The sequence below is a fragment of the Anomaloglossus baeobatrachus genome, chromosome 3, assembly GCF_048569485.1.
Source record: "Anomaloglossus baeobatrachus isolate aAnoBae1 chromosome 3, aAnoBae1.hap1, whole genome shotgun sequence".
Lineage (NCBI taxonomy): Eukaryota > Metazoa > Chordata > Amphibia > Anura > Aromobatidae > Anomaloglossus > Anomaloglossus baeobatrachus.
The window spans coordinates 678,269,445-678,296,652 of record NC_134355.1 but is presented as its reverse complement, the minus strand read 5'-3'; the positions used below and the strand labels follow the sequence as shown (position 1 = coordinate 678,296,652).

The 27,208-nt window shown below is 47.5% G+C and overlaps 1 protein-coding gene across 1 annotated transcript in view; it reads left to right on the top strand.

Annotated features, from left to right (window-relative positions):
- Nucleotides 1-27,208, top strand: part of LOC142297046 (adenylate cyclase type 3-like) — a 176,166-nt gene that overhangs the window by 132,568 nt on the left and 16,390 nt on the right. Inside the window, exons 6-13 of the mRNA XM_075341279.1 lie at nt 1,887-2,045; nt 2,173-2,338; nt 10,168-10,287; nt 19,736-19,878; nt 22,101-22,262; nt 24,085-24,172; nt 24,305-24,421; nt 24,670-24,929. Of these exons, the coding sequence (XP_075197394.1) occupies nt 1,887-2,045; nt 2,173-2,338; nt 10,168-10,287; nt 19,736-19,878; nt 22,101-22,262; nt 24,085-24,172; nt 24,305-24,421; nt 24,670-24,929 (1,215 nt within the window). The remainder of the gene's footprint in view (nt 1-1,886; nt 2,046-2,172; nt 2,339-10,167; nt 10,288-19,735; nt 19,879-22,100; nt 22,263-24,084; nt 24,173-24,304; nt 24,422-24,669; nt 24,930-27,208) is intronic.

The window sequence follows — 27,208 nt, the reverse complement described above, 5'->3', positions numbered from 1 at the left end:
ACAGATGCTGTGTGTGGCGCAATACAGGGGTAAGAACGGGGGCATCATAGAAGGAAGGCCTTGGCGATTGGGAGAGAGGATACCTCCTGCCTCTCACCTGAGTCTGCACCCTACACTTCCCAAGATCCCCATACGGGTCCTTCCTCCCCGTCACGTGCCTAGACCCTTTTCTTGCCCTAAACTAGGGAAGGGAAACAGACAGGGGGAAATAGAAACAAAAAGGAAAACACTCCAAGCTCCTCCAATTCAGCTAAACACCACAGCTGCAATTGTCACAACTCCTCAGCTTCTTCCAGAGACTGGCTTCTTCTAAAGTGGTCAGCATAAGAATGAGATTCTATAACCGGCATCATATATAGTGAAGGGGAGTGGCTAAAAAGACCTGCACCTGAGATTAAGGCTACAAAGGATAACCCCTACAGCACCAAAAGAAAATAGATTCACTCAAACACAAGCTGCAGACCTGCGCAAGTGCAATAAGGCGTTCTGACCTTCTGATCCCAGACTCGCCAGAGGTCCCCCCACAGCAGGACACACCCATGAGAGATTCCCTAGACTACTAGTAATCCTTATATTAACCAATTCACTACTCTAGACCACCAGGAATACTACAATGAAACCTTCACTACACTAGACCACCAGGGATCAAGATTTTTCTGCTGCTCTAGACCACCAGGGATTCTTTCTTTTATCTCTTCACTGGCCATAACCAACAGGGATATAGCGTTCCTTGTGCTTACTTTCTGACATCACTAAGTATACTAATAGTAACACCTTCACTGCCTTAAGGGATGCTTGAACTACGGTAACCCCCTCAATGCCCTAGATGGCTACATAAATTTACATTATCCTTTTTACTACCCAGGACCATCAGGGATCTTTAACATGCTATGGAGAAAAAGACATGGATCGCACATCCCAAAAATACATTGATCTAAAAGCCGCTAGGCAAAAATTTAAATAGAACATGAGGTTCTTAGTTACCATTCTGATCAGACTGTATTAAGCCCACTGCCACGTCACGGCGAACTTCTTGAGTGGGTCCCTAATCTAAAGCCTTTGTGGTGCGACCCTGTGCACCAACCACTGCTGCAGCGACAAAGCAACAGCAGGGCAGGCGATAACCAACAGGGATATAGCGTTCCTTGTGCTTACTTTCTGACATCACTAAGTATACTAATAGTAACACCTTCACTGCCTTAAGGGATGCTTGAACTAACCCCCTCAATGCCCTAGATGGCTACATAAATTTACATTATCCTTTTTACTACCCAGGACCATCAGGGATCTTTACTATAACCTGACCAGTTAGCCACTTAATTGCCCTAGCCCACCAGGGCAATTAACACCTTTACTGTCCTGGAGCACCATGTATACAGACACTAACCTGTTAAAAAAGCCCAAGGCCAACAGAGATGCAGATGTTAATCCCTTTACTGCCCTAGTAAGGCAGAAAGTACTCTTCACTGATCTAGTTTATATGCCCGGATCCTCTGTTTCCTTGTATATTTTTCTACTTTATAATTCATTTTTAGCGTTCTTTTCCTTAGCATTTTTGGCTGTGTTCAGGTCAAACTGCCCCTCCATGCTACATAGACTGAGTGTGAACATTGTACACAGTATCAGGATTTTTTAAAAAAAATTCTGGCTTCCTTAAGTCACCACTAGGTGGAGCTCAGGAGTTCACTGCATACTGTGTGCAATGTTTCTGCAGTATGAAGTGAGCTCCCTCTAGTGGTGGCTGCTGGAAAATCTGTCCACATAAAAACTTGATCTGCGCACAACTTTGGACCTGGCTAGATGAGTGTGTTGCAGAATCTGACTCTTGAGTACAGATAGCGCAAACTTTTAAGACTTTTATTGATTTTTTTTTTTTTGCTGTGAAGGTACGTGAGAGAAAAGACAAAAACAGATGTGGACATGCGAGTGGGCGTTCATACAGGGACAGTCATCGGAGGAGTCCTGGGACAGAAACGTTGGCAATACGATGTGTGGTCCACGGATGTCACCCTGGCTAACAAGATGGAGGCTGGAGGAATTCCCGGGTAAGGTGTCCTATAGGCCAGGGTAATATATCTTATGTATTTATTGTAACTCCTAGAATGTTTCTTCCCAATGAATTAATCCAAAAATTCCAGCTTCTGACCCGTCCCACTTTGCCCCTGATCACAGACGGGTGCACATCTCCCAGAGCACGTACGATTGCCTGAAGGGGGAATTTGATGTGGAGCCAGGAGAAGGCGGTACAAGATGCGACTACCTGCGGGAGAAGGGCATCGTCACCTACCTGGTGGTCGTCCCCAAGCAGCCAGTAAATAAGAACGGAATAAATGGAGTGGTAAGTGTCACTGATGTCCATAGATCGCTAGGGAGTCTGTGAGGCAAGAAAGCTAACGAAGGGAATTTTGTTTACTTACCGTAAATTCCTTTTCTTCTAGCTCTAATTGGGAGACCCAGACAATTGGGTGTATAGGCTATGCCTCCGGAGGCCGCACAAAGTACTACACTTAAAAGTGTTAGGCCCCTCCCCTTCTGCCTATACACCCCCCGTGCTCCCACGGGCTCCTCAGTTTTGGTGCAAAAGCAAGAAGGAGGAAAAATAATTATAAACTGGTTTAAAGTAACTTCAATCCGAAGGAAACTCAGAGAACTGAAACCATTCAACATGAACAACATGTGTACACAAAAAAACAGGGGCGGGTGCTGGGTCTCCCAATTAGAGCTAGAAGAAAAGGAATTTACGGTAAGTAAACAAAATTCCCTTCTTATTTTTCGCTCTATTGGGAGACCCAGACAATTGGGACGTCCAAAAGCAGTCCCTGGGTGGGTAAAATAATACCTCGTAAGAGAGCCGTAAAACGGCCCTTTCCTACAGGTGGGCAACCGCCGCCTGAAGGACTCGTCTACCTAGGCTGGCATCCGCCGCAGCATAGGTATGCACCTGATAGTGCTTCGTGAAAGTGTGCAGGCTCGACCAGGTAGCCGCCTGACACACCTGTTGAGCCGTAGCCTGGTGCCTCAAAGCCCAGGACGCTCCCACGGCTCTGGTAGAATGGGCCTTCAGCCCTGAGGGAACCGGAAGCCCAGCCGAACGGTAAGCTTCGATAATTGGCTCCTTGATCCACCGAGCCAGGGTTGATTTGGAAGCCTGTGACCCTTTACGCTGGCCAGCGACAAGGACAAAGAGTGCATCCGAGCGGCGCAGGGGCGCCGTACGAGAAATGTAGAGTCTGAGTGCTCTCACCAGATCTAACAAGTGCAAATCCTTTTCACATTGGTGAACTGGATGAGGATAAAAAGAAGGTAAGGAAATATCCTGATTGAGATGAAAGGGGGATACCACCTTAGGGAGAAATTCCGGAACCGGACGTAGAACCACCTTGTCCTGGTGAAAAACCAGAAAAGGGGCTTTGCACGACAACGCTGCTAGCTCAGACACTCTCCGAAGAGAAGTGACTGCTACTAGAAAAACCACTTTCTGCGAAAGTCGTGAGAGGGAGATATCTCTTATTGGCTCGAATGGTGGTTTCTGAAGAACCATCAGCACCCTGTTTAGATCCCAGGGTTCTAACGGACGCTTGTAAGGAGGGACTATGTGACAAACTCCCTGCAGGAACGTGCGTACCTGTGGAAGTCTAGCTAGGCGCTTCTGGAAAAAAACAGAGAGCGCTGAAACTTGTCCCTTAAGGGAACCGAGCGACAAACCCTTTTCCAGTCCAGATTGAAGGAAGGACAGAAAAGTAGGTAATGCAAATGGCCAGGGAGAAAAACCCTGAGCAGAGCACCACGACAGGAAAATTTTCCACGTCCTGTGATAAATCTTGGCGGACGTTGGTTTCCTAGCCTGTCTCATAGTGGCAATGACTTCTTGAGATAACCCTGAAGACGCTAGGATCCAGGACTCAACGGCCACACAGTCAGGTTGAGGGCCGCAGAATTCAGATGGAAAAACGGCCCTTGAGACAGCAAGTCTGGTCGGTCTGGTAGTGCCCACGGTTGGCCGACCGTGAGATGCCACAGATCCGGGTACCACGACCTCCTTGGCCAGTCTGGAGCGACGAGGATGGCGCGGCGGCAGTCGGCCCTGATCTTGCGTAACACTCTGGGCAACAGTGCCAGCGGAGGAAACACATAAGGGAGCTGAAACTGCGACCAATCCTGAACTAAGGCGTCTGCCGCCAGAGCTCTGGGATCTTGAGACCGCGTCATGAACATTGGTACCTTGTTGTTGTGCCGGGACGCCATGAGGTCGACGTCCGGCACCCCCCAGCGGCAACAGATCTCCTGAAACACGTCCGGGTGAAGGGACCATTCCCCTGCGTCCATGCCCTGGCGACTGAGATAATCTGCTTCCCAGTTTTCCACGCCTGGGATGTGAACTGCGGATATGGTGGAGGCCGTGGCTTCCACCCACATCAAAATCCGCCGGACTTCCTGGAAGGCTTGTCGACTGCGTGTGCCGCCTTGGTGGTTGATGTATGCCACCGCTGTGGAATTGTCCGACTGAATTCGGATCTGCTTGCCTTCCAGCCACTGCTGGAACGCTTTCAGGGCAAGATACACTGCCCGAATTTCCAGAACATTGATCTGAAGCGAGGACTCTTGCCGGGTCCACGTACCCTGAGTCCTGTGGTGGAGAAAAACCGCTCCCCACCCTGACAGACTTGCGTCCGTCGTGACTACTTCCCAGGATGGGGGTAGGAAGGATTTCCCCTTCAATAATGAAGTGGGAAGAAGCCACCACCGAAGGGAAGCTTTGGTCGCCTGAGAGAGGGAGACGGTCCTGTCGAGGGACGTCGGCTTCCTGTCCCATTTGCGTAGGATGTCCCATTGAAGGGGACGCATGTGAAACTGCGCGAAAGGGACTGCTTCCATTGCTGCCACCATCTTCCCCAGGAAGTGCATGAGGCGCCTCAAGGGGTGTGACTGGCCTTGAAGGAGAGATTGTACCCCTGTCTGTAGTGACCGCTGCTTGATCAGCGGAAGCTTCACTATCGCTGAGAGGGTATGAAACTCCATGCCAAGGTATGTGAGCGATTGGGCCGGTGTCAGATTTGACTTTGGAAAATTGATGATCCACCCGAAACTCTGGAGAGTCTCCAGGGTAGCGTCGAGGCTGTGTTGGCATGCCTCTTGAGAGGGTGCCTTGATCAACAGATCGTCCAAGTACGGGATCACCGAGTGACCCTGAGAATGGAGGACCGCTACTACAGTAGCCATAACCTTGGTGAAAACCCGTGGGGCTGTTGCCAGGCCGAATGGCAGTGCCACGAACTGCAGGTGTTCGTTTCCTATGGCGAAGCGCAAGAAGCGCTGGTGCTCTGGGGCAATCGGAACGTGGAGATAAGCATCTTTGATATCGATCGATGCAAGGAAATCTCCTTGGGGCATTGAGGCGATGACGGAGCGAAGGGATTCCATCCGGAACCGCCTGGTCTTTACGTGTTTGTTGAGAAGTTTCAGGTCTAGGACAGGACGGAAAGACCCGTCCTTCTTTGGGACCACAAACAAGTTGGAGTAAAAACCGTGGCCCTGTTGATGAAGAGGAACAGGGACCACCACTCCTTCTGCCTTCAGAGTGCCCAGCGCCTGCAGAAGAGCCTCGGCTCTCTCGGGAGGCGGAGAAGACCTGAAGAATCGAGTCGGGGGACGAGAGGTGAACTCTATCTTGTAACCGTGAGACAGAATGTCTCTCACCCAGCGGTCCTTTATTTGTGGCAGCCAGGCGTCGCAAAAGCGGGAGAGCCTGCCACCGACCGAGGATGCTACTAGAGGAGGTCGAAAGTCATGAGGAAGCCGCTTTGTTAGCGGTGCCTCCAATGTTCTTTTTAGGACGTGACTTAGACCGCCATGCATCAGAGTTCCTTTGTTCTTTCTGAGACCTTTTGGACGAGGAGAATTGGGACCTGCCCGCGCCGCGAAAGGACCGAAACCTCGACTGCCCTCTCCTCTGTTGGGGAGTGTTCTGTTTGGGCTGGGGTAAGGATGTATCCTTTCCCTTGGATTGTTTGATGATTTCATCCAGACGCTCGCCAAACAGCCTGTCGCCAGAAATTGGCAAACTGGTTAAGCGCTTTTTGGAAGCCGAATCTGCCTTCCATTCCCGTAGCCACAAGGCCCTGCGGAGTACCACCGAATTGGCGGTCGCCACCGCCGTACGGCTCACAGAGTCCAGGACAGCATTAATAGCGTAAGACGCAATTGCCGAGGTCTGGGTGGTAATGGATGCCACTTGTGGCGCGGCCGTGCATGTGGCTGCTTCAATTTGCGCTTGACCTGCTGAGATAGCTTGCAGCGCCCATACGGCTGCGAATGCTGGGGCAAAAGAAGCTCCGATAGCTTCATAGATGGATTTCAACCAGAGCTCCATCTGCCTGTCAGTGGCATCTTTGAGCGAGGCCCCATCTTCCACTGCAAGTATGGACCTAGCCGCCAGTCTGGAGATTGGAGGATCCACTTTGGGACATTGAGTCCAACCTTTAACCACGTCCGGGGGGAAAGGATAACGTGTATCCTTAAGGCGCTTAGAAAAACGCTTATCTGGACAAGCATGGTGATTCTGGATTGCCTCTCTGAAATCAGAGTGGTCTAGAAACATACTCTGTGTCCGCTTGGGAAACCTGAAACGAAATTTCTCCTGCTGAGAAGCTGACTCCTCCGCCGGAGGGGCTGAGGGAGAAATATCCAGCAACTGATGGATGGACGCAATAAGATCGTTTACTATGGCGTCCCCGTCTGGAGTATTAAGATTGAGAGCGCTCTCAGGATCAGAATCCTGATCAGCTGTCTCCGCATCATCAACCAAAGATTCCCCCCGCTGAGACCCTAAACAATATGATGTCGAGGGAAATTCTAAGCGAGCCCGCTTAGTCGATCTGGGGCTGGGGTCTAAGTCAGAACCCTCAGACTGGGATGCAGGAGATACCCCGGGAGGACATTGTTGGTCCAACTGAGGGGGGCCCGGGAACAACGATTCAACAGAGTCCCGTTGCTGAGATACCGGCCTGGACTGCAAGGCTTCTAGTATCTTAGCCATAGTCTCAGAGAGTTTAGCAAACTCAGTCCCCGTCACCTGGACAGTGTCAACAGGTGGCTCCCCCTGGGCCCCTCTTAGCATAGGCTCCGGCTGAAGAAGTGGCACAGGGGTCGAACACTGCACACAATGAGGGTCAGTGGAACCTGCCGGTAGCGAGGTCTTACATGCGGCGCAGGCAGCATAATAAGCCTGTGTTTTGGCACCCCTGCCTTTTGTGGGCGCCATGCTATAGTTTTCCTTGAGTTACACAAAAGGGTATATAGCCAGAATGAACTGTGCTCATACAGTGTAAAGTATATACGATACACAAATAATGTACCAATACACTACAGCACCATGGGGTTCGCACCACAGGTGCTGCTTACCAGCCGCCTAAAGCGGTTGTGAGGCCACCAGAGACCGTGTCTGGGTCTCCCAGGACTTGTCCCTCTTCTGCAGCGTCGGTGGAGCTGACAGGAATGGCTGCGGCGTCCTGACAAGATGAGGGAGCTGTGGGCGTGGCCGAGAAAGAGCGCGAACTGGTGCTCACACCGTGCACAGTGAGGGGGGTGGAGTATGTAAATCATGCTCCAGCCCTCAGAGCTGCTCGCTCCGTGCAGCGTCCCGCCCTTCCCCCTGCCTGTCAGGGCTGAGGGCGGGAGAAAAGTAAACTAGGCCGCAAGGAAGCCGGGGACTCTAGTAATAAACGCGGCCGCCGTAAAAGCGCGGCCGGCGTGAAAGTCCCCGGCGAACTACAAGTCCCAGCCGCGCCGCAGTGTCCCATGGCAGCGGCGGTTAGTGCGGTAGCCCTTACATATAAACACACTCAGCGACGCTGAGTGTGTAATGGCACATATAGACCCGGTCAGCGCCGCGGTCCCCGGTGCACTAGCACACCCAGCAAAGCTGAGGTGATGCCGTGCGCGATCCCCACAGGGATACAGAATACCTCCAAGATGCAGGGCCATGTCCCTGAATGGTATCGGCTCCTATCCATCAGGCTCCACAGGAGTTGTGGATGAAGCACGGTCTCAGTGCCTGGAGACCGATGAGATCCCACTTCGCCCAGAGCCCTAAGGGGGATGGGGAAGGAAAAACAGCATGTGGGCTCCAGCCTCCGTACCCGCAATGGGTACCTCAACCTTAACAACACCGCCGACAAGAGTGGGGTGAGAAGGGAGCATGCTGGGGGCCCTATATGGGCCCACTTTTCTTCCATCCGACATAGTCAGCAGCTGCTGCTGACTAATCTGTGGAGCTGTGCTGTGCGTGTCTGACCTCCTTCGCACAAAGCAGAAAACTGAGGAGCCCGTGGGAGCACGGGGGGTGTATAGGCAGAAGGGGAGGGGCCTAACACTTTTAAGTGTAGTACTTTGTGCGGCCTCCGGAGGCATAGCCTATACACCCAATTGTCTGGGTCTCCCAATAGAGCGAAAAAGAAAGATATAATTACACTAGCTGTAGCACCCGGCATTGCCCGGGATAGTAACTGTCTCTCTCCAACTCTCCCAATCTCTGTCTGTATCTCTCTCTATCTCTCTGTTTCTCTATGTCTGTCTCTGTATCTCTCTGTCTGTCTCTGTCTGTCTCTTTCCCGGTCTGTCTCTGTCTGTCTGTCTGTGTGCCTGTCTCTCTCTATCTGTCTGTGTGTCTGTCTGTCTTTGTGTGTCTGTCTGTTTCTTTCCCTGTCTGTCTATCTATTTCTCTATCTCTCTGTCTGACGTTTTGTCTGTCTGTCTCTTTGACAGTATAATTTCCTGTCTGTCTCTGTCTGTATCTTTCCCTATCTGTCTCTTTCTCTGTCTGTCTCTTTCTCTGTCTGTCTCTTTCTCTGTCTGTCTCTTTCTCTGTCTGTCTCGTTCTCTGTCTGTCTTGTTCTCTGTCTGTCTCTTTCTCTGTCTGTCTCTTTCTCTGTCTGTCTCTTTCCCTGTCTGTCTCTTTCCCTGTCTCTCAGTATCTTTCCCTATCTGTCTTTGTCTGTCTGCTTCTGTCTGCCTCTTTCCCTGTTTATCTCTTTCCATGTTTGTCTCTTTCTCTGTCTGTCTCTTTCTCTGTCTGTCTCTTTCACTGTCTGCCTCTTTCCCTGTCTGTCTCTTTCCCTGTGTCTCTGTATCTTTCCCTATCTTTTGTTCCTTGTCTGTCTGTATCTTTCCCTATCTGTCTCTGTCTGTCTGCTTCTGTCTGTCTCTTTCCCTGTTTGTCTCTTTCCCTGTCTGTCTCTTTCCCTGTTTGTCTGTCTCTCTGTCTGTCTCTTTCACTGTCTGCCTCTTTCCCTGTCTGTCTTTTTTCCTGTCTCTTTTGTTTGTCTGTCTCTCTGTTTCTCTCTCTCTCTCTCTCTGTCTCTTGCTCTGTCTCTCTCTATTTCTTCCTGTCACTCTCTCTCTATCCGTCTCTCCACCGACATCATATTACCTCACATATAAGCTTCTTATACGACGAATGTCCTTCGTTCCTATAGCAACCAATCACAGCTCCTATTAATGACCTGTAGCTCCCAGCTCCATTGACTTTAATGGAGGCAAGTTTTTTGAAGAATAACTGTAAAGCACGGGGTTAAGTTTTCCCATCAAAACATAGTCTATGACGTTCCCTGAGTCACATGAGGCGTCTGTGCAAAATTTCGTGATTGTAAATGCGATGCTACACACACACACATACATACATACATACATACATACATACACACAAAGACACACACATACACACACACACACATACACACATACATACACACACACATACATACATACACATACACACACACACATACATACACACACACACATACACACATACACACACATATACACACATACATACACACACACACATACATACATACATACACATACACACACACACATACATACACACACACACATACATACATACATACACATACACACACACACATACATACACACACACACATACACACATACATACATACACACACACACACAAATGCGCACATACACTCAGCTTTATATATTAAATCTGGCAATTTTTTCTGCATCTAACCTTCAGAGCAGTTGTACTAGTCCTGATGATGGTTGGGCTCCTCAGGGGCGTGGTTTGGATAAACAATGGGTGGGGCTTACTGGGCTGATAAGTAAGTTTTGTACTTTTTCCCCCTTTTTCGCTCTGTCCAGAAGCTTTCGCTGACGTCGTCCCATGGAAACTCCCCACAACTGATCAACACCAAGGAGTGTAACGGCAGCATCCACACGACCTGCACCACCCCGGACGAGAACGAGGAGCTGGACACCAGAGTAAGTCACCATCGCAGCTTTCAGTAGGATATGCTGTAAATGTTTGATTGTGGGGACCTGACGGTCGGAACTGCCCCCAACACTAATTCCTTACACTTGGGAGGGACACATATGGGAGTTCCTTCATTATTTAAGTATATAGGAAGCTGGGCATCTCCAAGGAGCACTGTCAAATATGATCTGTGGGGAAAAGCAAGCAGTTGTCTGACTAGGACTAGGAAACAATAGATATTGCCATTCACTGGCAGCAATCAGAGATACTGAAAAGTGCGAAAAAGGTGCCTTACCTCATGTGCAGGGCATTGCAGCTTAGGTATCCATGGTTACATCCACTCATATAGTGACAGTCAGTTAGTTGTTCGGGGTTGTAGCCATGGATACCTAAGCTACTGCAATGCCCTGCACATGAGGTAAGCACATAGCTAATCAGGAGAACTATACTACATTTCTAATTGGAGGTATTTGCTAATATTACTATTATCATTACACCTAACTGCATATTGGGATAGGATTTTGGAGATGGGCATGCCCCTTTAAGAGGGTGTGGGGTCCAAAATAAATTATGGGTTCTAGTCTAGGGTCCAAATAGATTTATAGGGTCTTGTGGGGTTTGTTTAATACATTTAGAGGGGCCCTGGCTGGAGTCTTACATTAATTTAGGGGCTCTGTATGTATTTAGGGGGATTGGTCTGTCGTCTGATATTATGTAGGAGTCTTGTCTGGAGTTTAAAGGGGTGGTTCACCCATTTTCTGTAGGAGTTATACTTACCTTTCTAGGCGTCTTCTCCATTGGCTTGTATTTCCATTTCTGGCACTGAGCGGCGCTATCCTGCACGCTCAGTGCCGGTCACATGACCCCCTGGAGCTGTGGCCGCCGGCATCCTCTGACGTCCCGGCATTTCCGGGCTCTCAAACAAGACGGGTACGTCACAGGATGCCGGCGCCACTCAGATTGAGTGACAGGGCTGTGGGCGGTGACTACCGCACGTCACAGCCCAGTATCGAGGGGAGGAGCCGGAGGAAGTCAGTGTGGAGCCGGAAGCGTCCTGCAGATGGTGAGGCACGGGGCGCCAGTGTGCAGTACAGGGGGGGGTTCTTCAGCTGAATCCCCCCCTGCACGTAAGTATGTGATCACACTGTCCACCCGCCCGCTCTGCTGCGATGTCAGGAGAGCGGCCGGTGTCGGGCAGTGTGATCTTCTGCTCCTCCCAGCAGCAAGACACTGACAGGCATGTCACCGCTGTGCTCTGCCATCTGTCCTGCTGCATGGGAGCAACTGTCTGCACTCTGTCACCTGCACCACAAGTCACAGAGTGGAGACAGTTGGTGACAGAGCACCTCTGCCCCCCCCTCTTCTTTCCCCACTCTCTTCTCCCCCCCTCTCTCTCTTCTCCCCCCTCTCTCTCTCTTCTCCCCCCTCTCTCTCTCTTCTCCCCCCTCTCTCTCTCTTCTCCCCCCTCTCTCTCTCTTCTCCCCCCTCTCTCTCTCTTCTCCCCCCTCTCTCTCTTCTCCCCCCCTCTCTTCTCCCCCCCCTCTCTCTCTTCTCCCCCCCTCTCTCTCTTCTCCCCCCCTCGCTCTCTTCTCCCCCCTTGCTCTCTTCTCCCCCGCTCGCTCTCTTCTCCCCCGCTCGCTCTCTCTTCTCCCCCCCCCGCTCGCTCTCTCTTCCCCCCCCCGCTCGCTCTCTCTTCTCCCCCCCGCTCGCTCTCTCTTCTCCCCCCCGCTCGCTCTCTCTTCTCCCCCCCGCTCGCTCTCTTTTCCTCGCTCTCTCCTGGCATGGTCAGTACAGAAATCTCTCCATCGTGGAGGGGTGAGAGGGAGTAATAAACATGGAGTCCCTACTGTGTCTGTGTATTTATTTCTAATAAAGTATTTTTCTCTGTGTGATGTCTTTTTTATTTTTAAAACCCTTTGTTGGAGATTCTTAATGGCCAGGTTAAACTTGGCCTGACATTAAGAATCTCGGGCTTTATACCAGCTGGTAAAACATAGCTGGTATTAACCCCTTATTACCCAGCGTGCCACCTGCCACCAGGGCCACTGGAAGAGTTGGATACAGCGCCTGAAGATGGCGCTTCTATGAAAGCGCCATTTTCTGGGGTGGCTGCGGACTGCAATTCGCAGTGGGGGTGCCCAGAAAGCTTGGGCACCCTTCACTGTGGATTCCAATCCCCAGCTGCCTAGTTGTACCCGGCTGGACACTAAAAGTAGGCGAAGCTCACGTCATTTTTTTTTTAAATTATTTCATGAAATTCATGAAATAATTAAAAAAAAAGGGCTTCTGTATATTTTTGGTTCCCAGCCGGGTACAACTAGGCAGCTGGGGGTTGGGGGCAGCCCGTAGCTGCCTGCTGTACCTGGCTAGCATACAAAAATATGGCGAAGCCCACGTCATTTTCTTAAAAACGTTTTCAGGGAAAAACCTTTATAAAAAAAAAAATGCTTCCCTGCATTTCTATTGCCAGTGAAAGTAACACCAAGCAGCGGGGGTTAGCAGCCAGTAGCTGCTTTGGTTACCCTTAGCAATAGAAAATGCAGCGGGAGCCCACAAACAATGTGATTTTTTTTGTTTTTTTATTTTTAATGAATTTTTTTTAAAAAAAAATCGGCATGGGCTTCGCCCATCGAGCACCAGAGCATTTTACTGCTCAATTCATCCCAAGTAATCAGATGACTCCAGTGTCGGCCGATTACTTGTTCTGTGTCCCCCTGCATCCATCGCAGCGTGTACGGGCTGTGAGGTCAGCGGAGTGGAGACAGTGACATGCTCTGCTCTGACACATAGTGTGCTGCATGTCACTATCTTTCTCTACTCTGGCACTTGTTGTGCAGGTGACCGGATGCTACATGTCACTAACTGTCTCCACTATGGGACTTGTTGTGCAGGTGAGAGTGTATACAGTTGGTACTATGCAGCAGAAATCACAGAGTGGGGCAGTTAGTGACATGTATCATCCGGTCACCTGCACAACAAGTCCCAGAGTGGATACAGTGACATGCAGCACACTATGTGTCAGAGCAGAGCATGTCACCAACTTGCTCTGCTCTGTCACCTGCGGTGCTGCATGTCACGTTTTTGCCGCGATTTGGTGCCTTTTTTGCTGCGTTTTTGCTCACTGCGTTTTTAATCAGTGCACAATGCCATTAAAGATTGTTGATGAAAAAAAAAAAAAGTTCTGATGTCATTTCCTTATTCAAAATGTTCATTGTATGCAGGAGAGCAGACAGCAGCTTCAGAACTACAAGGCTCAGCATCCTCTATTCACTAGTGTATGCAGGAGAGCAGACAGCAGCTGCAGAACTACAAGGCTCAGCATCCTGCATCCAGGACTGTATGCAGTTTTTTACCCAAAAAGAAAAAAAAAATGACATGGGCTTCGCCATATTTTTGTATGCTAGCCGGGTACAGCAGGCAGGTACGGGCTGCCCCCAACCCCCAGCTGCCTATTTGTACCCGGCTGGGAACCAAAAATATAGAGAAGCCCTTTTTTTTTAATTATTTCATGAATTTCATGAAATAATTTAAAAAAAAATGACGTGAGCTTCGCCTAATTTTAGTGTCCAGCCGGGTACAACTAGGCAGCTGGGGATTGGAATCCACAGTGAAGAGTGCCCAAGCTTTCTGGGCACCCCCACTGCGAATTGCAGTCCGCAGCCACCCCAGAAAATGGCGCTTTCATAGAAGCGCCATCTTCTGGAGCTGTATCCAACTCTTCCAGCTGCCCTGATGCCGGGTGGCTAGCTAGGTAATAATGGAGTTAGGGCTAGCTGTATATTATCAGCTGGCCCTAAGCCCGAAATTCATGGTGTCACGCCAATATTAGACATGGCCACCATGAATTTCTAGTAATGATAAAAAAAAAAACAACACACAGAAAAATATTTTTATTAGAAATAAAACACAACACAATTAGTGACTCCATCTTTATTGAAATAAACCCCCCTCCGCAGTAATCCTGGGTTAGGGTCCCGCGCCGTCCAAACAGGATCCAATATCATCTGATCGGTTTGCTGGAAGGCAAAGCGATCAGATGATGTGTCAGGTTAAACTACGTGAATCACATGACACATCAGCTGATTGTATAAAAGCCGATTATACAATCAGCTGAAGCATCAATGCAAAAAAATAAATAAATAAATAAATACTCACGTCTGTGCTGATTACCGGCAGCTCCTGCAGCAATCGGATGAGAGTCTGATCCTGTCCCATCACTGCAAGGAGCTGCCGGTAATCAGCTGATGAAGTCCCCTGACGGCAGGATCAGCTGATAGCCGGGCGCGAAGAAGCTGGCGACACCACGAGAATCGATCAGCTGATGCGTCAGGTGACTGAATCAGGTGATCCACCGCCAGGTCCTGCAAGCTTCGTACGTGCCCCGGGGAGACTGCACACAGCCAGAGCGACGGGACCGGGACAGGGGCTGGAAGCAGGCATGGCACCGGGACCCTGCAGACAGGTGAGTATGACATACACACATACACACTGTATATATACACATACACTGTATATACGCACACACACTGTATATACACACACACACTGTATATACACACACACTGTATATACACACATACACTGTATATACACACACACTGTATATACACACACTGTATATACGCACACACACTGTATATACACACACACTGTATATACACACACACACACTTTCTTCCCCTGGCTGTGTAGAGCTGCTGCTGTCTGTATGATTGATCTCAGTGCATCCACAGGGAAGAGGCAGGGAGGAGGGTTTGGGTGGGAGCAGAGTGGGTGTATTAGACACAGTGGGTGTGTTAGATAAGCCAGACACCGCCCTAGAGCCACAAAGAATTCTGGGACTTGTAGGAACTGAACACAGGAAGTCAGAGGAGAGATTAACCCCATCAGAGCTGGAGCCAGCAATGACCGTGTGCTGCTAGTGCACAATAAAAGCTAATTTTGCTGAAAACACATAATAGATGTGTTGAGGGGCACATATTAGCAAGATTTATCAGAAAAAAAAAAAATCGGTTTTGGTAAGTGGACAACTTTTTTAAAATTAATTTTGTGGTTTATTCTTAATAATTAATGATGTTTAATTATTAATTAAATAACTAAAGTAATTATTAATTAATAAATAATATTAAGAATAAATAATAATAATATTGATAATAATATTAATAATAATATTTATTATTATTATTATTATTATTATTAAGTTAGGTCTGGGGTCAGAATATATTTAGTTAAATGTCTGATCATTTAGAGATTGTGAATATATTAAGAACATTAGGGTTTGATTACATTTAGAGGGGCCTGGATTTTTGGATCTTATATTCAGTTAGCAGCTCTGTATATATTTAGGGAGCCGGCCCTTAGGGTTTAAGTACGTCTCACGGGTCTGGTCGAGAGTCTGAAATGAATGTAATGGTCTAGTCTGGGGTCTGAATACATGTGGAGGGGCCTGACTTGGGGTCTTAAATTAGTTTATAGCTCTATTTATTCAGGGGTGCTGATATTATTTAGAGGATATGACTACATTTCAATTGTCTGAAACTAATTTAGGGGTGTAGTTTGAGGTCTGATATTGATATATAGGGGCCTAATCTGGCACGTGTATATTAAAATAAGGGTCTGTTGTGACCTGCTGCTCCACTGCTGCTCTACAAGGGGCTGCTGATAAGTCTTTGGCTTTACCCAGAAAGAAACGAGATAGGATGATGAAACTTTCCATTTATTCCACTGATAACAACACACTTCTTATATCGGTATTCCACGTTCTGTAAGCCTAGCAAAAAGAAGGATTTCGGTTGTGCCTCAAACCAGGCATCCGTAGCAGCCATAGCATCAGAAATAGTGTGAAATTTGGTACCTTGAGGTGTTTCTTCAGGTGTGGAAACAGATGATAGTTGGAGGGAGGTAGATCTGGTGAATAAGGTGGGTGGTCACCAGCTGGAAGCCCAGCTCTGCCAGTTTTGCTGTGGTCGCTTGTGCAGTGTGAGCGGAGGTGTTGTCTTGCCGTGCCTTTTGACCTTCAGAGCTGCCTTCAATTGGTCCAGAAGTTCAATGTAATAGCTTGCATTGATGGTGGAACCCTTTGAAAGGTAGTCCACTAGCAGCACCCTCTTTATCCCAGAACACAGACGCCATCACCTTAGTGGCTGATTTTTGCCCCCTGAACTTCTTTGGATGAGGAGAACCACTGTGCCTCCACTCTTTTGACTGCTCCTTGTTTTCAGGGTCATACAAATAAATCCAGGTCTCATCCATAGTGACCAGTCGCTCTAGGACGTTCTTATCAGTCCGGAAATGCTGACAAATGGACCGGGAAGTTGTCACTCGCAGCTTCTCTGATCGGTTGTCAGACATTTGGGGACCCACTTTGCAGATGGCTCCCTCATGTCCAAATATTCATGGATAATGACACAAACACGTTCACGGGAAATCCCCATGATGTCTACTATTGCTTTAGCTGAAATTCTTGGATTCTCCAGTATGAGGTTGTGGACAGCATCGACGATCTCCGGAACAACAACCACTCTCGGACGTCCAGGACATTCCTCATCATTGGTGCTGAAGTGGCCCGTTTTATATTTGGCAACCTATTTCCTAACTGTGGAAGGGCATTGATCCCCCAATGTCTGCGACATATCACCATGAATATCCTTCACAGACTTTCCTTGCAGAAACAAGAATTTTATCACTCCTCTGCTCTCAGTTGCTGTGAATATCGCATTAGACTCCGCCATTTTGTTTTCCCGTGTGCGTAGAACACTGTTGCCATAAGCGACAAACATATTTTGAAAATATAAGACACATAAGGCTTTCATGTGATGTTACATTCGTTACCACAGAAACAAAAAAGATCACAAAGCCAAAGACTTATCAGCAGCCCCTCGTAGTGCTGCTGTGACCTGCTGCTCCACTACATCTGTGACCCACTGCTCCACTGTTGCTGTGACATGCTGCTGTAGTACTGCTGTGACCCGCTACTCCACTGCTGTTGTGACCTGCTGCTCCACTGCTGCTGTGATCTCCTGCTCCACTGCTGCTGTGATCTGCTGCTCCACTGCTGCTGTGATCTGCTGCTCTAATGCTGCTGTGACCTGCTGCTTCAGTGCTGCTGTGACCTGCTGCTTCAGTGCTGCTGTGACGCGCTGCTTCAGTGCTGTTGTGACCCGCTGCTCTAGTGCTGCTGTGACCTGCTGCTCCACTGCTGCTCTGACCCGCTGCTCCACTGCTGCTGTGACCCGCTGCTCCAGTGCTGCTGTGACCCGCTGCTCCAGTGCTGCTGTGTCCCGCTGCTCCAGTGCTGCCGTGTCCCGCTGCTCCAGTGCTGCCGTGTCCCGCTGCTCCAGTGCTGCCGTGTCCCGCTGCTCCAGTGCTGCCGTGTCCCGCTGCTCCAGTGCTGCCGTGTCCCGCTGCTCCAGTGCTGCCGTGTCCCGCTGCTCCAGTGCTGCCGTGTCCCGCTGCTCCAGTGCTGCTGTGACCCGCTGCTCCAGTATCACTGTGTGAATGCCTTTCCCAGGTTGACAGCCCTGAGAATACATTAGGAAAATCTCGAACCCTCTCGATCACTTCCTGTGTCTTCTAATTAGGAGCAGAAACAAACCCTGAATTTTCAATGATCCTGCAATTTTAGGATCCGCACATATTCTGCAAATTTGCAGAAAATCCTGGCTCATCAGTGATATAAATAACAGTACCCAGTGTGATTCGTGCTCAGTAATATGGCTGACGGTGTCAGATCCCAGGCAATCAAGTCACATTTCCCGTTGTTGCCTGTTATGTGTGACACATGGAGCAGTCCCTTCTGCTGCGGCGCCCTCTGCAGGATCCTCTTACAACTGCAATCTGCAAAAAAAATCTAAGCTGTTTTATATATATATGTTCTCAATCAACTTAAAAGACTCCTACATATCAAAGCTTAATATTTTTGAAAGTTGGAGTGGGGTTTTTTAGATTTGGCTATCTTAGGAGGATTCTGTTTTGCAGGTAACTATTACTGTGCAGAATTATTAGGCAACTTAATAAAAACCAAATCTATTCCCACCTCACTTGTTTATTTTCACCAGGTAAACCAATATAACTGCACAAAATGTAGAAATAAACATTTCTGACATGCAAAAACAAAACCCAAAAAATGAGTGGCCAATATAGCCCCCTTTCTTTCTGATGACGCTCAGCAGCCGACCATCCATAGATTCTGTCATTGCTTGATCTGTTTACAATCAACATTGCACGCAGCAGCCACCACAGCCTCCAGACACTGCTCCCAGAGGTGGACTGTTTTCCCTCCCTGTAGATCTTACATTTTATGAGGGACCACAGGTTCTCTATGGGGTTCAGATCAGGTGAACAAGGGGGCCATGTCATTATTTTTTCATCTTTTAGACCTTTACTGGCCAGCCACGCTGTGGAGTAGTTGGATGCATGTGATGGAGCATTGTCCTGCATGAAAATCATGTTTTTCTTCAACGATACCGACTTCTTCCTGTACCACTGCTTGAAGAAGTTGTCTTCCAGAAACTGGCAGTAGGTCTGGGAGTTGAGCTTCACTCCATCCTCAACCCAAAAAGGCCCCACAAGTTGATCTTTGATGATACCAGCCCATACCAGTGCCCACCTCCACCTTGCTGGCGTCTGAGTCGGAGTGGAGCTCTCTGCCCTTTACTGATCCAGCCTCTGGCCCATCCATCTGCCCATCAAGAGTCACTCTCATTTCATCAGTCCATAAAACCTTTGAAAAATCAGTCTTCAGATATTTCTTGGCCCAGTCTTGACGTTTTATCTTATGTTTCTTGTTCAGAGGCGGTGGTTTTTCAGTCTTCCTTACCTTGGCCATGTCCCTGAGTATGGCACACCTTCTGCTTTTGGATACTCCAGTAACATTGCAGCTCTGAAATATGGCCAAACTGGTGGCAAATGGCATCTTGGCAGCTTCACGCTTGATTTTCCTCAATTCATGGGCAGTTATTTTGCGCCTTTTTTGCCCAGCACGCTGCATGCGACCCTGTTGGTTATTTGCCATGAAACGCTTGATTGTTCGGTGATCAAACTTCAAATGTTTGGCAATTTCAAGACAGCTGCATCCCTCTGCAAGACAGCTCACAATTTTGGACTTTTCAGAGCCCGTCAAATCTCTCTTCTGACCCACAGGAAGCTGCCTAATAATTAAGCACCCCTTATATAGGGTGTTGAGGTCATTACACCGCACCCCTCCTCATTACAGAGATGCACATCACCTGAGTTACTTCATTGGTGGTTGGCTCTCAGCCTATACAGCTTGGTGTAGGACAACATGTATAAAAATTATCATGTGATCACAATACTCATTTGCCTAATAATTCTGCACACAGTGTATGTCATCGAATGCAGCATTTGGGATATGTGTAGCGTCGGGGGGTGAGGGATGATGCAGCAATGCTGCTCAGCATCACATTAATTCCTTATTTGCTCCCCTTCTCATCACAGGTGGTGAACCCATCTTTCCCCAACCCACGCAGACGCCTCCGCTTGAGAGACTTGGCCGAGAGAGTCATTGACGCTCAGCAGAATGAGCAGGAGCTGAACAAACTGCTGAATGAAGCCTTGCTGGAGAGAGAGACTGTGCAAGTGTGAGTCACCACTGCGAGTTCAGCCATTCCCCTGCCGCGCAGACCCTTACTCCAAAAAGGGGGCTGGCTATTTATATTAATGGGGGTGATCTACCTTGGGCAACACCTTATTAATCCTTGAACTAACTGACCCTCAGATGCACTTCCACAACACAAAATGAAGATTTGCAGCAAACCTGGTGACTAATATTGTTGGTCCCATCCCCTTTTATAATAACCTGTGCAAAAACAAAGGGATGTGACCTGGACAAATAGTTATCTTTGCTTTCTGACCCTCCTTCGTCTTTGTGCAGCCCTATTAATGACACAAACGCAAAGTAGACCATTAGTTGCTCCGCAGGGGCGGAGATATAAGTGCCTAATATACATATAATAAACATGCTGAGCTTATGTAGGACTGGCCTGACGCGGAAAAGTTTTTTTTGGTGGGCTTTTGGCCCTCCTTCTTCTCTGTATACCCTTTCTGATGACACAAACACAAAGTAAACCATTAGTCGCTCCGCAGGGGTGAGGAAATAAACGCTTAATATACATATAATAAAGATGTTGGGCTTATGTAGTACTGACCTGACACTGTAATGTTTTTTTTGGTGGGCTTTTGGCCCTCCTTCTTCTCTGTCTACCCCTTCTGATGACATAAACACAAAGTAAACCATTAGTCGCTCCGCAGGGGCGGGGAGATAAACGCTTAATATACATATAATAACGGTGTTGGGCTTATGTAGTACTGACTTGACACTGTAATGGTTTTTTTTGGTGGGCTTTTGGCCCTCCTTCTTCTCTGTCTACCCCTTCTGATGACACAAACACAAAGTAAATTATTAGTCGCTCCGCAGGGGCGGGGAAATAAACACTTAATATACATATAATAACTGTGTTAGGCTTATGTAGTACTGACCTGACACTGTAATGTTTTTTTTGGTGGGCTTTTGGCCCTCCTTCTTCTCTGTATACCCCTTCTGATGACATAAACACAAAGTAAACCATTAGTCGCTCCGCAGGGGCGGGGAAATAAACTCTTAATATACATATAATAACTGTGTTGGGCTTATGTAGTACTGACTTGATACTGTAAATGTTTTTTTGGAGAAATTTGGCCCTCCTTCTTCTCTGTACACCCCTACTAATGACACAAACGCAAAGTAGACCATTAGTCACTCCTCAGGGGTGGAGAATAAAGTGCTTACCATATGTATAATAAACTTGCTGTGCTTATGTAGTACTGCCCTGACACTAAAGGTTTTTTGATAGACTTTCGGCCCTCCTTCTTTGTGCACTCCTACTGATGACACAACTACAAAGCAAACTATTAATTGCTCCTCAGGGGCGGGGAAATAAACGCTTAACATACATAGAATAAATGTGCAGAGCTTATGTAGTGCTGACCTGACACTGTAAAGGCTTTTTTTGGAAGACTTTTGTCCCTCCTTCTTCTTTGTACACCCCTACCGATGACATGAACATAAAGCAGATTTTTAGTCGCTCCGCAGGGGCGGAGAAATAAGTGCTTAACATACATAGAATAAATGTTCAGGGCTTATGTAGTACTGACTTGACACTGTAAATGTTTTTTTAGGAAACTTTTGGCCCTACTTCTTCTCTGTATACCCCTACAGATCACACAAACACAAACTAGACCAATAGTCGCTCCGCCGGGGCAGAGTAATAATTGCTTAACATATCTTTTCTCACCTTCGAAACTGCAAATACTCTCTTATTCATTCTCGTCTGGACTACTACAACTCTGTACTACTCAGTCTCCCTCTTATTAACCCCCAACCCCGCCAATCCATCTTGAATTTCAGCAGCCAGGTTTGTATTTCTTTCCAGCCGCTTCACCGATGCCTCCACTCTGTGCCAGTCATTGCACTGGTTACCCATCCACTACAGAGTACATTAAAAACGTATCAAATGACCAAAAAAAAAAAATGAATGCCAGCACATCTTTGAATTAAAATGTGAAAAAGTCGTCTTCTTTATTAGGACATAAGTTAAAAGACTTATGATGTCTTTTAACTTATGTCCTAATAAAGAAGACGACTTTTCCACATTTTAATTCAAAGATGTGCTGGCATTAATTTTTTTTTTGGTAATTTGATACGTTTTTAATGTACTCTGTAGTGGATGGGTAACCTGTGCAATGACTGGCACAGAGTGGAGGCATCGGTGAAGCAGCTGTCATTGACAAATCAAAAAACTTGGCCTTTTTTCTTTCTTTTTAGCCTGAAAGGGAAGTACACCTACCGCCTGTCCATGAGGTTCATTAACCCGGAGATGGAAACGCGCTTCTCAGTGGAGAAAGAGAAGCAGAGCGGCGCGGCATTCAGCTGCTCTTGTGTGGTCCTCCTCTTCACGGCTGTGGTCCAGATGCTGATAGACCCCATGTGAGTCCATGCACCATTGTGAATGATTGACTTCTTAAAGGGCATGTCCAGCCACAGTTCATATTAACATTCGTGATGTAGTATTTGTTCTTAAGTTACATGATGCAGATATTATTAACAAATGGCTTTTCTAGCCCTTCTTATGTTGTCACCATGATGGACAATGTCCCTACACTGGGAGGAGCTTCATCCTATGCTCACTGTTGCCCTCTGCTGAGGGAAGGCAGCATTGGCTCATAGAGTAATATTCTCACCTACCTGCTAGATATCACAGTTTGCATAAGGCTGCGTGCCAACGATCAGTGGGAGAGCAGAGAGAGGGACCACAGCGGCACGAACCCTGATGGTGGGCACGGACCGCTGCGGACTCCTGCGGAGAGCACTCCTGCCCCGCAGGGGAGGACATGCTGCATCCAGTGATAGTCATTGTACACCTATAACACTTACAGTCATAGTGCCCCCATAACAGTGGCATCCACATTGCCCATTTAACAGTGACAGTCATTGTACACCTATAACAGTGTTCCCCAGCCACAGTGCCCCCATAATAGTAGCATCCACAATGTCCTCATAACAGTGATAGTCATTGTCCATCCATAACAGTGAAATACACAAAGCCCCCATAAGAACAGTGATATCCACAGTGGTCCCGTAACAATGAAATCCACAATGCCCCCTAATAACAGTGATATCCACAGTGAACCTATAATAATAGTGATAGTCATTGTGCACCCACTATAGAGACATCCAGAGTGCCCTATTAATAACATCCTTAGTGCCCCATAACGGTGTCCTCTTTAGTGCCCCACTACAAAGAAATCCATTGTGCCCTATTAATAATAACATCCTTAGTGCCCCATAAAAGTAAAGGGTGCTTTACACGCTGCGACATCCCTAGTAATCTCGTTAGCGATGTGACACGCCAGATCGCAGATAAGATTTGCCGAGATCGCACATTGGGGATTTTTATAGCGCCGGTCACATGTGCGATCTCGGCAAATCGTATGTGCGATCTGGCGTGTTATATCGCTAACATGATCGCTAGCGATGTCACAGCGTGTAAAGCACCCTTAACATCCAAAGTGCACGCACTATTGAGACATCCATGGTGCCCCATTAATAACATCCTTAGTGCCCCATAAGTGACATCCAAAGTGCCCCCACTACAGAGACATTCATAGTGCCCCCTTAATAATAACATCCTTAGTGCCCCCATAACAGTGACTTCCAAAGTGCCCCCACTATTGAGACATCCATAGTACCCTATTAATAACATCCTTAGTGCCCCCATAACAGTGACATTCACAGTGCCCCCACTACAAATACATCCATAGTGCTCTATTAACAACATCCTTAGTGCCCCCACTACAGAGACATCCATAGTGCCCCATTAATAATAACATCCTTATTGCCCCCATAACAGTGACATCCACAGTGCCCCCACTACAGAGACAACCATAGTGTTCCATCAATAATAACATCCTTAGTGCTCCTATAATAGTGACATCCACAGTGCCCCTACTACAAATACATCCATAGTGCCCCATTAATAATAACACCCTTAGTGCCCCCACTACAGTGACATCCATTATGTCCTCATAATAAAGATCACTCTGAAATGATAGTGGCAGACACGATGCCACCGTGACAAAACCTTAGTACCTCCATAACAGTGCCACACCACATTGCCTATTATAATATGGGGGACCCTCACACTGCAGGAGACAGGGTGATGTGTGATGTCCGGACTCCTCTCATGGTTCACCCTACAGACGATCCCTCCTCCTCATCATCCGCTATACTCCTCTTCTTGTCTTCTCAGATTGATCGCCAACTACGTGACGTTTGTGATTGGGGAAATCCTCCTCTTGGTTTTGACCATCTGTTCGCTGGCAGCCATATTCCCCAGGGTAAGAAATTGTAAAGCTGGAATGTGAGGAAAATCCCGACTCTAATAGTGTGCGATGATCAGACTGTATGGGGGGAGATGAAGTGGAAGAATTGGCTGTAGGACCTTTATCTTTTATTTCTTTATTTTATAGGTTTTTCCCAAAAAGTTGGTTGCCTTTTCCACTTGGATTGACCGAACTAGATGGGCGAGAAATACTTGGGCGATGTCGGCCATCTTTATTTTAACAATGGCGGATATTGTAGATATGGTAAGAGAGAGCAGATTTTCTGCAGAAGACCAACATTTTTCATGCCCTCCAAAGAGTTACATGGGATCCTCCTTTTGGTGCCGGACTTGGCACTTGTCTACTTTCGATAAGATTCATTCTCCATGTCCTTGCTTGTTGGGTCTGGTAAAGGGTCCTCATTGATGCCCGCTGGGGCCCGAGAGCGGCCCCATAGCGGTTCCACATCTTTGCGTGTGAAATTACATTGTATCTTTGTGTTTTCTCCACAGCTCAGCTGTTTGCAGTACTACTCCACATCTTACAACAGCACCGATCAGACCTCCGAATATTGGGGCTGCGTGGATAACCCCAAATATTACAGCTACATTGCCGTCTTAGCTCTGATCGCCACCATCATGTTGGTTCAGGTCAGCCACATGGTGAAGCTCACCCTCATGCTGATGATCACTATTGCTGTCGGAGTTGTGAATATTTACGCCTGGAGGCCGATATTTGATGACTACGACAGGAAGCGTTTTAACAGCTACGTGTGAGTGTGACTTCATTAAATTATGTAGGGTTCGAGAAAGGAAGACACAGCCCATTGAAGGGAACCTTCGATCTCCTCACCTATGAGGCGGTCCAGTCCAGTCCGGTCCGCTGGTCTCGGGTCTGGCGCTTCCTCTATCCTTGCGATCACCATCCTTCTTGCTTCATGTGGATGATACGTCCTACATCATCCACGCAGTGTCCTCCGTTGCGCTCCTGCGCATGCGCACTTTGATCTACCCTATAAAGTATTGTAATGTGCATTCGCGGGCGGTCTTTGACCATTCCCATCTGCTGTGCATGCGCACTTTGATCTGCCCTACAAAGTATTGTAGTGCGCATGCGCGGGCGGTCTTTGACCTTTCCCATCTCCTGTGCATGCGCACTTTGATCTGCCCTATAAACGTTATTGACAAACACCATAAATTTGTAACATCTACCTGCAAATCTGTTCCCCCATTCACCTTGAAAATAAAGAACAATCAAGATATAGAAAATTTAGGCCACCTAATAATTGACCATTTGCCATACCAGTTGGCGGAGATTGACACACAGATACTCAGTGGTTAGCAGGTAGGATACAACCAGGAGCGGGCATGGGCAGCAGATGGCCCCAGTGCACGAACAATATATGGGTCCCTAAATCCTCATAATGCACAATTCCACCTGCTTTGGAGGTAAATATGGGCCCCCAACCTCTTGGACCCCTGTGCGGCTGCACCGGTTGCACCAACGGTACATCCCCACCCCTGGATAGAACCGTCAATTGTATTCTGGACTCATGGATAGATGAAAAGAAACAATGCAAAATATTGGTGTATACAGTGTACACACTGACATTGCGTATATACTGTTCCTACAGAAACAACGTCTGTGTATCCTCCACACTGGAACACTACCTATATATCATCTATATTTAAACATCATTTATATAGTCTCTTTTCTCTTGCACAGTGGGGAAAATAAGTATTTGATCCTCTGCCGATTTTAGAAGTTTTCCCACCTACAAAAGATGGAGAAATCTGTAATTTTTATCATAGGTAACTTCAATTGTGACAGAATAAAAAACAATCCAGAAAATTGGATTGTAGGATTTATACATAAATAATTTACATTTTACTGCATGAAATAAGTATTTGATACAATAGAAAAGCAGAACTTAATATTTGGTAGAAACCTTTGTTTGCAGTTACAGAGGTCGAACATTTCCTGTAGATCTTGACCAGGTTTGCACAAACTGCAGCAGGGATTTTGGCAACTCCTTCATACAGATCTTCTCCAGATCTTTTAGGTCACTCCTCCATACAGATCTTCTCCAGATCTTTCAGGTCACTCCTCCATACAGATCTTCTCCAGTTCTTTCAGGTCACTACTCCATACAGATCTTCTCCAGGTCTTTCAGGTCACTCCTCCATACAGATCTTCTCCAGATCTTTCAGGTCACTCCTCCATACAGATCTTCTCCAGATCTTCTAGTTCACTCCTCCATACAGATTTTCTCCAGATCTTTTAGGTCACTCCTCCATACAGATCTTCTTCAGATCTTTCAGGTCACTCTTCTATACAGATCTTCTCCAGATCTTTCAGGTCACTCCCCCATACAGATCTTCTCCAGATCTCTCAGGTCACTCCTCCATACAGATCTTCTCCAGATCTTTCAGGTCACTCCTCCATACAGATCTTCTTCAGATCTTTCAGGTCATTCCTCCATACAGATTTTCTCCAGATCTTCCAGGTCACGCTTCCATACAGATCTTCTCCAGGTCTTTCAGGTCACTCCTCCATACAGATCTTCTCCAGGTCTTTCAGGTCACTCCTCCATACAGATCTTCTCCAGATCTTTCAGGTCACTCCTCCATACAGATCTTCTCCAGTTCTTTCAGGTCACTCTTCCATACAGATCTTCTCCAGGTCTTTCAGGTCACTCCTCCATACAGATCTTCTACAGGTCTTTCAGGTTACTCCTCCATACAGATCTTCTCCAGATCTTTCCGGTCACTTCTCCATACAGATCTTCTCCAGATCTTCTAGTTCACTCCTCCATACAGATCTTCTCAAGATCTTTCAGGTTACTCCTCCATACAGATTTTCTCCAGATCTTTCAGGTCACTCCACCATACAGATCTTCTCCAGATTTTTCAGGTCACTCCTCCATACAGATCTTCTCCAGATCTTTCAGGTCACTCCTCCATACAGATCTTCCCCAGATCTCTCAGGTCACACCTCTATACAGATCTTCTCCAGGTCTTTCGGGTGTCGGGGCTGTCACTGGGCAGCATT